Source organism: Oncorhynchus nerka, linkage group LG11 (assembly GCF_034236695.1).
Source record: "Oncorhynchus nerka isolate Pitt River linkage group LG11, Oner_Uvic_2.0, whole genome shotgun sequence".
NCBI classification, from domain to species: Eukaryota; Metazoa; Chordata; class Actinopteri; order Salmoniformes; family Salmonidae; genus Oncorhynchus; species Oncorhynchus nerka.
Window position 1 is genome coordinate 67,689,692 of NC_088406.1, and position 11,848 is coordinate 67,701,539.

General features: G+C 44.1%; 1 protein-coding gene across 1 annotated transcript; it reads left to right on the plus strand.

Annotated features, from left to right (window-relative positions):
• Positions 1-587: 587 nt before the first annotated feature.
• LOC115137388 (uncharacterized) lies at positions 588-11,265 on the plus strand. Its single transcript, XM_065024862.1, has 7 exons — positions 588-1,079; positions 1,939-2,069; positions 2,253-2,444; positions 4,178-4,333; positions 4,887-4,998; positions 5,800-5,927; positions 9,727-11,265. Exons 1-7 carry the CDS (start codon positions 797-799, stop codon positions 10,663-10,665), a joined length of 1,941 nt encoding a protein of 646 aa, XP_064880934.1. The 5' UTR covers positions 588-796; the 3' UTR covers positions 10,666-11,265.
• The last annotated feature ends 583 nt before the right edge of the window (positions 11,266-11,848 follow it).

Genomic DNA, 11,848 nt, shown 5'->3' on the forward strand with positions numbered 1-11,848 from the left:
TAATGTTATTTTCTAAGCCAGCAGCATACCACCCTACATACCACTGCTGGCTTGCTTCTGGAGCTAAACAGGGTTGGTCCTGGTCAGTCCCTGGATGGGAGACCAGATGCTGCTGGAAGTGGAGTTGGAGGACCAGTAGGAGGCACTCTTTCCTCTGGTCTAAAAAATATCCCAATACCCCAGGGCAGTGATTGGGGACACTGTGTAGGCTGCCGTCTTTCGGATGGGACCTAAAACGGGTGTCCTGACTCCCTGAGGTCGTTAAAGATCCCATGGCACTTATTGTACGAGTAGGAGTGTTAACCCCGGTGTCCTGGCCAACTTCCCAATCTGGCCCTCAAACCATCACAGTCGCCTAATAATCCCCAGTTTACAACTAGCTCATTCAGCTCCACTCCTCTCCCCTGTAATTATTCCCCAGGTCGTTGCTGTAAATGAGAACGTGTTCTCAGTCAACTTACCTGGTAAAATAACGGATAAAAACATTTCCCTTCACCAAAATTGATTTTTTCCCCACCTCCGTCCAGTTGGTGGCGGCAACACACCATTTGCTCGTCGTTCGCCATAAAACCTAACGGAAGAAAAAGTAAACGGAAGTAAGCTTTGAACAAGAACAATCTTCACGTTAGCGTTTTTGTTAGATTCATTAACACAATGAAACTCAAACTGTGACTCATTTAACTGCACAGTATCACATACTTGTCCCAGGTAGTCTTTCATTTGCCTTGGAGACAGGACTTGGCTTATAGATGCTATCTAGGTAACGCAACCTAGCTTGTAACGTTAGCTGTTAACAATGGCTAACTGTATGGTTTTTCACACTCAAATAGCCTCCATCATGGAGGTGCTAGCGAATGCAGCCGTGGCAGAGATCTGTAAACTCGTAGACGACGACTATGCAGTGTTTCGTTTAGAAATTTCTCAAAGCCAGAAAGAAAACAGGGGATTGCGGAGGAAACTACAGTTAATAGAACTGAAGGTGGCACGGGAGCGCGCAGAGAGGACAACGCGAGATCGCGTCCTCGCCAGTCGTCCCAGTAGTGTCAAGATCCTCGACCGATACAGAGGAATGGCAAAAGGTACATTTAGCAGAAGGCCGAGCTGCGCGACCTGTCTCCGCACTGCACATGTGTAACTTTAGATGTGATAACCAGAATTGGGTCTTGGGTCAGTTTTTGGATAGTATGCAATAATTCCCCTGATTACTTGGCTATCTTGTACAAAAACACAATATTATATTCTAACCAGCATCTCCTATTATTTACTCAATAAAAACAAGCAATATGGAACCTCTGGGGTTTGTGGTATATGGCCAATATACCACGGCTAAGGTTTGCATGGAACATAATCAATCTATAAATAGTATATCAATACATTATGAAAATTGCTACCTTACATCCTTGCCAATTCTAGACCGTGTCATTAGTGTATAATATACCGTTGAGCATTGACAGTAGCTAACCTAACCACTTTAATTTTTATTTTATCTTTATTTAACTAGGCAAGTCAGTTAAGAACAAATTCTTATTTTCAATGACAGCCTAGGAACAGTGGGTTAACTACCTGTTCAGGGGCAGAAAGACAGATTTGTACTTTGTCAGCTCGGGGATTGCAACCTTTCGGTTACTAGTCCAACGCCCTAACCACTAGGCTACCCTAAGGTGATGTGGTAATATTACCATGGCTCTAAGGGCAGTTCTTATGCACAATGCAACACGGAGTGCCTGGATACAACCCTTAGCCGTGGTATATTGGCCATATACCACAAATCCCAGAGGTGCCATATTGCTATTATAAACTGGTTACCAATGTAATTAGAGCAGTAAAAATACATGTTTTGCCATACCTGTGGTATACGGTCTGATATGCCATGGCTGTCAGCCAATCAGCATTCAGGGCTCGAACCACCCAGTTTATAACCCCCAATAACTCTCTCAGGTGAAGGACATCTCACTGGAGGTCACAGGAACTTTGTGAAGCCAGCAGGACACAATACATGGAGAGATGACCAACCAATCACTGTTAATGAGGGGAGTGGAACCTCAACCCAGCATGTTATTGTGATAGAGGTTAGTGTAATAGTGTTGCATAAAAAATTACAGTTACTTTGTAAATCAAGTGTGGTTTGTTTATTTCAGAAAGGCTCCCCTCAGCTATTCACTTGCCATAGGGGAGCTTGTGAGACTTCCCTACGACATTGTTATCCAATTCAACTCATGTACTGGTAATTGAACTACTTTCTCTTGTGTCAGTCTGCAGATGCAGAGGCTGCAGGTCCTGGAGTCAAGCAGGAGAGATCTGAAGGAGAAGAGGACCCACGGCACAGCAGAGACATTCAGACTGGAGCGGCTGAATCGCCCCCTGTAGCTACAGAGAACCCCACCACCGCCCCAGCGCAGCCCAGGACCCAACGCAGCATCACGGCGATCAGTGGAACGCCGGAGGTTAGTGGAACGCCGAACGTCGTCCTCAAGTCAGAAACAGACATTGAGACTTTAACGGGACTGGGTCGACTGGGCTGTCCTCCTGCTCCCCGCTCAGAGCATTTACTTTATGGTAACTCGAGCCCGAGGCCGGTTCTGTCCCATCAGGACCCAAGTGGCTCGTTATATACTGTCAATGATCCATCCTGTTCATACGCTACAGGGACAGAGATGATACCTAGTGACATGCCTGTGGGCTTAGAGTTACACACTGATCTGTCTAGAGGGGACTGGAACCGGTACAGTAGTAGTATGTACTCTGAAGGGTCCCTAGATAAGAAAGGGGAGGGTCTGGTTGTAGATGAGGTGACTGTGAAAGTGGAGGGCGACGTTCCTCTGACATGGAATGCAGACGAGACTCAGTTAGGAGAAGGACACTCGCAGGGCAACACTAGTGACTTCTTAGACTACAGGGAAAGCTTAGAGACCAATCTAAATGTTGCAACCCACTCCCCTTTACATGTGTTCAGGGATCGTGACCCAGTGTCTACGTCAATGGCACCCTCCGATTCACATGGCCGTGTCCTTTTCGATCAGGTATTGAACTCAAACGACAGGGCTAGAGCCCAGACTCAGGGAGGGGGAGCCACATCAGGCAATAGTAAAGAGAAACGGTTTCTCTGCATGTTCTGTAACAAAGGCTTCAGCTGCCTCCAGAAAGTGGAGGTTCACCAGAGGATTCACACAGGGGTAAAACCCTTCAGCTGTACCCAGTGTCACATGCGCTTCGCCCAAGCTGGCACACTGAAGAGGCACCAGAGGGTCCACACAGGGGAGAAACCATTCAGCTGTACCCAGTGTCACATGCGCTTCGCCCAGGCTGGTGACCTGAAGAGGCATCAGAGGGTCCACACGGGAGAGAGGCCCTTCGCCTGTACGCACTGCAGGAAGAGGTTCTCAGAGAGGAGCTACCTCAGGATGCACCAGCAGAAAAAACATTCCACTCTATAACATAGGAAGTACAAATTCCACTCGATAGCTTCTGACTTTTAGATCAAACCCTGCATAAAGACAAAGATGAATTGTCATTGTTGTCAGCAGAAAAGATCCACAGATGAATAATGAGAGTAACAGATTTCAGTGTTGAATATTCCTGGGTAGAATATTTCATTCATACATTGTGTGATATATATGCCTAAAAAGTTGGTTACATATTGTGTTTGTACTATGTAGGCAATATGATGTTCATAAATGCCTATTTCATTGCTTCCGTTCAATAATTCAATAACCTCCCCAAGACACTTGAATGAATGCAGTTTATCAAGTTAATGCAGATTTTTTTGTTGATGTATGTGTGGTTTTCATATGGTGTATTTAACACTTGTTTATGTTTAATAAACACAAAATGTGACTTTTCATTCTAAGACTTTCATTGAGACTATCTTTAGTTAGCATCTATATACACTTACTAAATATAGCTACACATACCCACACACTAACAAATACCTACTGTACACATCAAAATAGTTTAGTCAGGTTTGTCTGACTTTTGACTTATCATAGCTGACTTGTTTTCTTTACCCACAACATCATATTTATGTCCACCACCATAATGGGTTGAACAACAATTAAGTAATTCTGTGATTACAGTATAGGACTCAACACTCCATGTTGAAAGTGTGTTTATTATCGTGTGCGTATATGTACCTGAGGGAGTATATGTCTGTGTAATCTGCATCACCTCTCTCTTCCAGGAGGGTCCAGAAGTGGTGCTGGTGAAGGAGGAGGGATATGAGGAGGGTCTGGGGAACCCTGAGGGGACCATGGTCATGGAGGACAACCAGACTTCACCTCTTGACCCCACAGAGGAACCATCTGAGCAGCACAGGACCACACACAGTCTCACTGAGGTGAGCATATGGAAACTACTGTCTGAATGGTATTAGGTCAGGACCCATATTCACAAAATGTGTCAGAGTAGGTTTGCTGATCTAGGATCAGTTTTGCCTTTTCTATTTGGAAAGGTCCTAGATTAGCACTCGTACTCTGAGACTCGGGCCCAGGTCTTGATTAATTTTGTTGTAATTGTGGGACGATGCCTTTGAATTATTAGTTTAATTTGATTACTTCACATTCTTTAAAATTACATGCTAGCTGTACCTGAAGACTTCCAGTCTTTGCGCTAAGCTGGTTTGCACTGGCTCGCAAAATTGCCTCTAACTTCCTGCACACTGGACCCAGAGACGAAAAAATTGTATCCACAATTTAATCTGACTCTGGGGAAGTAGATAATTGCAAATATCATTAACTATCCCTTTAAAGAGTGTCAAGTAATCAAATGAACTAACATGTTTGCATAGTACTCATATCAGTCCCTCATTGTCCAATCAGAAGATGCTCCATAGCAGGGTGCTCATATCCGATTCCTTGATCCAACATCCTCTCACTCTGTATCTCTTACAGTCAGTAGACATGGAGGATGGGAAGCCTGATCTGCTGCTGGTCAAAGAGGAGACAATAGAAGATGGATCAGAGAGCATTGATTTGATGAGTGGACTAAAGATGGGGGAGCAAAGTAAGAGATAAATACATATAGCCTACATACTGTAATAATCTTCAATGGGAATAGGGATGCACCTGGCTATTATTTTTGTAATTAACACATATGAAACAATATGAATACTTCATTTATTAAACAATATCAATACAATTTGTATAAAATACACACAAAAAAATATGTACACTGAGTGCACAAAACATTAGGAACACCTGCTCTTTCCATGATATAGACTGACCAGGTGAAAGCTATGATCACTTATTGATGTCACCTGTTAAATCTACTTTAATCCATGTAGACAAAGGGAAAAGACAGGTTAAAGAAGGATCTTTAAGCCTTGCGACAATTGAGACATGGATTGTGTATATGTGCCAATCAGAGGGTGGGTAAGACAAAATATTGAAGTGCCTTTGAACAGATTATGGTAGTAGGTGCCATGCGCACCGGTTTGAGTGTGTCAAGAACTGCAACGCTGCTGGGGTTTTCACGCTCAACGGTTTCCTGAGTGTATCAAGAATGGTCTACCACCCACAGGACATCCAGCCAACTTAACACAACTGTGGAAAGCATTGGCGTCAACATGGGCCTGTGGAACGCTTTCAACACTTTGTAGAGTCCATACCCCAACGAATTGTGGCTGTTCTGAAGGGAAATGGGGGTGCCACTCAATATTAGGAAGGTGTTCCTAATGTTTTGTACACTCAGTGTATATCAACATAAGTCAGACATCACCAGGCAAATAACACACTAAAAATCCATGTCTAAAAATCCATCCATGTGTCATGTTTGTTAAGTCTGGACAGTAACCTCTTCCTGCAGGTGGTTGGCTGGAAGCTAACAGAGGAGACTGGGAAGCCATCTTGGATTCCCAGACCCAGACGTGTGCAGCCAAGAGCCCGGGGGACAACATCACTGAGCAGGCCAGGACGAGAGGTGACATAATGGAGGTCAGTGGATGGGACTGTGTCCTCAACTCTGGGCTGGGGAACAACACTGTTAACCACAACCAGAAACAAAAATTTGAATACAAATCAACATTCAAACTTAGTCTCCATGACGACAGACTGGCTGAGACCAGGGCTAGGCATAGATTTTGTCTGCGAGGGTGGGGTCTGTATGCAGCAGGAGAGAACAGACACAGACTCGGCTAGCGATGCTCCGTCCTGCTCCTATAGTTGTGATTCAGAGAGACTGATGACGCCTCAGGTTAACCACCTAACAGGTGCTGCCTTCAGCCTGCCTTCTATAGGATCTATCAACTGGAACATGGACAATGTGACAACACAGACACTCCCTGGCCTTCGTCCTCCTCACACTCTCCTAATGTTAATCCAGACCTCAGACAGTGCCAATGCCTCAACACTAAATGGCTACACAAGCCCATTGACAAATGACAGTAGTAGAGATGGAATAAGTAAAAGTGGTGGCGCCAAAGAGAAGCGCTTCGCGTTTTCATTTTGTGGGAAAGCTTTCAGTTTCCCCAAACAGGTGGAGATCCACCAGAGGATGCACATGGGGGATTAATTGTTCAGCTGCCACCTGTGCCGGGCCAGTTTCTCGGACTATTCCAACCTGAAGAGGGTCCACCTAGGGGAGAAATTAAATTGCCCCCAGTGTGAGAAGAGGTTCTCCCACCAGCACCAGCTGAAGATGCACCTGAAGATCTACACAGGAGAGAAGCCGTTTCCCTGTGTTCTCAGAGAGGAGCTACCTTAGGATACACCAGCAGAAAATTCACATGGCCCATGTATAGTGAAATGTAATGTAGTACTAGTTATACTGAGCAAAAATATAAATGCATCATGCAATTGGGTGAGTTACAATTTATATAAGGAAATCAGTCAATCGAAATGAATTCATCAGGCCCTAATCTATGGATTCACATGACTAGGCAGGGGTGCAGCCATGGGTGGGCCTGGGAGGGCATAGCCCCCCCCACTGGTGAGCCAGGCCAATCCTCTGGGGAGCCAGGCCCAGCCAATCAGAATGAGTTTATCCCCTCAAAAGGGCTTTATTACAGACAGAAATACTCAGTTTCATCAGCTGTCCGGGTGGCTGGTCTCATATGATCCTGCAGGAGAAGGGTTACACGTGGTCTGTGGTTAAGGCCAGTTGGATACAGCCAAATTCTCTAAAACAACTTTGGAAGCGGCTTATGGTAGAGAAATTAACATTCCGTTCTCTGGTAACAGCTCTGGTGTACATTCCTGCACTCAGCATGCCAATTGTACGCTCTCCCTCAAAACGTGAGATATCTGTGGCTTTGTGTTGAGACAAAACTGCACATTTTAGAGTAGCCTTTATTGTCCCCAGCAAAAGGTGCACCTGTGTAATGATCATGCTGTTTAATCAGCTTCTTGATATGCTACACCTGTCAGGTGGATTATGTTGGCAAATGAGGAATGCTCACTGACAGGGATTTAGACAAATTTGTGCACAACATTTAAGAATAATAAGCTTTTTGTGCGTATGGAACATTTCCGGGATATTTTATTTCAGCACATGAAACACGGGACCAACACTTTACATTTTTTTTAAAATATTTTTGTTCAGTATAGTTTGTTGGTAGTTAATTCTGTTGGTTTTGAATGTTGTAGGGAACTGGATGAGGTGAACTGAGGAAAGAATTAGAATGATAAGGTGATGGTTGGTGTGATTGTGTCTGTAAAAATGCTTCACTGATGAAGTGACAACTATGTCCCTTTAGGTTGATGCTGGTGCTTTATAGTGAGATAAAGATAGTCCCTTAGTTCATGTTTACTTGACATGAAGGTGTATGTAATGTTGAACTTTTCCAAAGTATTCTAAAAAATGATTTATGAAGTAGTGAAGCTGTGTGTAAGTCCCGTATGTAAGTGTATGACAGTTTTGTTGAAATTAAAGACTAAATCGACTGATTTGTAAAAAATTACAACAACAAACAAAAAGTTTCTCTCATCTCAGTCGAACCAAAACATTATACTTCTTTCTTGAATCAACACATACAGTGCATTCAGAAAGTATTCAGACTTTTTCCACATTTTGTTACGTTACAGCCTTATTCTAAAATTGATTAAGTCGTTTTTTCCCTTTATCAATCTACACACAATACCCCTAGTCATATTTGCACATTTACAAAAAATATATTCCAAAAATTACCTTATTTACATAAGTATTCAGACCCTTTGCTATTAGTCTCGAAATTGAGCTCAGGTGCATCCTGTTTCCATTGATCATCCTTGAGCTGTTTCTACAACTTGACTGGAGTCCACATGTGGTAAATTCAATTGATTGGACATGATTTGGAAAGGCACATGCCTGTCTATATAAGGTCCCACAGTTGACAGTGCATGTCAGTGCAAGAACCAAGCCATGAGGTCGAAGGAATTGTCCCCAAGAACACAGTGGCCTCTATCATTCTTAAATGGAAGAAGTTTGGAACCACCAAGACTCTTCCTAGAGCTGGCCGCCTGGCCAAACTGAGAAATCGGGGGAGAAGGGCCTTGGTCAGAGAGGTGACCAAGAACCCAATGGTCACTCAGAGAGCTCCAGAGTTCATCTGTGGAGATGGGAGAACCTTCCAGAAGGACAGCTATCTCTGCAGCACTCCACCAATCAGGCCGTTATAGTAGAGTGGCCAGACGGAAGCCGCTCCTCAGTAAAAGGCACATGACAGCCCGCTTGGCATTTGCCAAAAGGCACCTAAAGGACTCTCAGACAATGAGAAACAAGATTCTCTGGTCTGATGAAACCAAGATTGAACTCTTTGGCCTGAATGCCAAGTGTCATGTCTTGCGGAAATCTGACACCATCTCTACGGTGAAGCATGGTGGTGGCAACATCATGCGGTGGGAATGTTTTTCAGTGGCAGGGAATGGGAGAGTAGTTAGGATCGAGGGAAAGACGAACGGAGCAAAGTACACAGAGATCCTTGATGAAATCCTGCTCCAGAGCGCTCAGGACCTTAGACTGGGGCGAAGGTTCACCTTCCAACATGACAATGACACTAAGCACACAGCCAAGACAACGCAGGAGTTGCTTCGTTCACATGTACGCCTGCCCCACCTGTCAGAAACGCTTCGCTGAAGCGTACTATGTGAAGAGGCACCAGGCCGTTCACACCAAGGAGAAGCCCTTCAAGTGCAAATTATGTTACAAGAGCTTCTCCTTCCTGATTAGTCTCTGAATGTCCTTGAGTGACCCAGCCAAAGCCCGTACTTGATCCCGATTGAACATCTCTGGAGAGACCTGAGAATATCTGTGCAACGACGCTCCCCATCCAGTCTGACAGAGTGTGAGAGGATCTGCAGAGAAGAATGGGAGAAACTCCCAAATATAGGTGTGCCAAGCTTGAAGCATCATACCCAAGAAGACTCAAGGCTGTAATCGCTGCCAAAGGTGCTTCAACTAAGTACTGAGTAAAGGGTAACATTTCAGTTATGTTTTTTTATAACTGTTTTTGCTTTGTCATTATGGGGTTTGTGTGAGATTGATGAGGAAGAAAAAAATCTTCATACATTTTAGAATAAGGCTGTAATGTAACAAAATGTGGAAAAAGTTAAGGGGCCTGAATACTTTCCAAATGCACTGTATAGAGCATTGTTTTTTATATAATAACTTGCAGGGCCGCCATATAGTTAGGTACTTGAATCACAATGTTATAGATTGGCTTGACTGTGGTTAACATTTTATAATATGTTTCTGTTTGTACAGCAAAGAGTTTCTTATATAAACCTTGATGCTTTTCTGTACAATCTTTATTTGCAGTCTGCAGTCCATGAAGACCAACTGATACACGGTGTTGCTGGCGGGAGAGACTGGACCTCTGAAGCTGCTGGTCACAAACCCTGGCCCCGGATCAGGACCCTGGATCAAGAGCCGTCACTCTTCCTTTCCGAGTCGGAACCAGGACCCAACCGCGGGGGACAGAGACTCCACCACAACCACTACATAGAACACAACCAGTGGACAGGTGGACTGAACAACAACAGTCCTGGTGGTCATCAGAGAGACAGAGGCTCCAGTCAGGGATCCAGTCTGCAGCCCAGACCCTTCTCTTCACAGTCTCAGTGCAGGGATGAAGCAGGGCCTGGGGATGATAGAGATAGACCCTCCTGTTCCTATGATACAAACACCACAGTATCCATGATGAACAGAGCAGGTCACCCTGGGCTTCAGCCTTCACAGAGAGTAGTGGGAGATGCCCCTGGTGGGAGTCTAACAGGAAGTCTGTCTTCCTCTTCAGGATCTCGCCTAATGCCTGGTGACTGGGTTCATAGAAAGCCTGGCTCTAGCCTTCCTCAGTTACCTCATGGTTACCCCACGAATATAGACAGGGTCAGGATGGGCGTTCACCACGAGCGGTACCTAGCCTGTAGCACAGCACACAATCCCAACAACACCCAAACGATGGCTAGAGGTCAAGGTGGGAGCTCAAAGACTAACCACCTGAGGGTGGTGTCTCCTGCTTCTACCTCTGGTGTCATTGGGTCACAACGTGTGAGGCCAAGCGTTAGGACGGACGCTGGCAAAACGTACGCCTGCCCCACCTGTCAGAAGCGCTTCGCTCATGCGAACTATGTGAAGAGGCACCAGGCCGTTCACACCAAGGACAAGCCCTTCAAGTGCAAACTATGTTACAAGAGCTTCTCCTTCCTGACTAGCCTTATCAGACATAGGAGTGTCCACAACGGGGAGAAATCGTAGCAGTGTGGCTTGAGATGTACGCAGGGGATGTCTGTGAACTATTCTTTAATTTAATTATTATAGTTATGTCTTGGGGTAAGAGGGTAGTTAACCACATACCCCTCATTAACCTGCTATTTGAAATTGGATTGTAAATACCTGTTTTTATGAGAGTTGCTAACACACTGCTTTCTAAACAAGACTTCTCTCAGCTTTAAAGACAGTGATCATAAGAGATTTGAATTGTATTATAATAAGCAGATCTGGAGCCCAGATCGAGGGAGATTATCAGTGGTCTTGTATGTCTTCCATTTCCTAATATTTGCTCCCACAGTTGATTTCTTCCCAGCCTGGTGCAGGTCTACAATTTTGTTTCTGGTGTCATTTGACAGCTCTTTGGTCTTGGCCATAGTGGAGTTTGGAGTGTGACTGTTTGAGGTTGTGGACAGGTGTCTTTTATACTGATAACAAGTTCAAACAGGTGCCATTAATACAGGTATCGAGTGGAGGACAGAGGAGCCTCTTAAAGAAGAGGTCTGTGAGAGCCAGAAATCTTGCTTGTTTGTAGGTGACCAAATACTTATTTTCCACCATAATTTGCAAATAAATTCATTAAAAATCCTACAATGTGATTTTCTGGATTTTTTTTCTCATTTTGTCTGTCATAGTTGAAGTGAAAATTACAGGCCTCTCTAGTTGAAGTGAAAATTACAGGCCTCTCATATTTTTAAGTGGGAGAACTTGCACAATTGGTGGCTGACTAAATACTTTTTTGCCCCACTGTATATGTAACATCAGAGATTAAGTAATGTAAACCAAACCCCACAGAAATATGTTATTTGGTGTTTCCTTGAACATTCCTATCACTCATGATTTTTTTTTTTGCAAGAAAAACTGGGCCTGGGTATCTAAGGGTTAAGCTGTCCCAGTTTATATGATGTCCCTGTTTTTTTTCAAGTAACATTGTATGAATTTAATCTGAACACATTTCGGTAATTCGAATTTGGGTGAAAATGTACAAAATGCTGGCTAAAATGTAGACACAGTGCCATAAACTAGCCATTTTAGTCTTCAGAATGATAATTGATTTTTGCAGATGCGTCATGGTTTGGTAACTCAATTTGCTACCATGGATAAAATTGGGCTGCGTTCAGTATTTTGATGGATAATTCAGTTGAAAGGAAACGATGCTGTACTGAATGAC

Bases quoted from the DNA above. Each gene is read 5' to 3' on its own strand.
- LOC115137388 (XM_065024862.1), top strand. From the start codon at position 797: ATGGCTAACTGTATGGTTTTTCACACTCAAATAGCCTCCATCATGGAG. The intron at 2,070-2,252 runs GTTAGTGTAATA...CTCTTGTGTCAG, and splicing joins AGCATGTTATTGTGATAGAG to TCTGCAGATGCAGAGGCTGC. The intron at 4,999-5,799 runs GTAAGAGATAAA...CTCTTCCTGCAG, and splicing joins ACTAAAGATGGGGGAGCAAA to GTGGTTGGCTGGAAGCTAAC.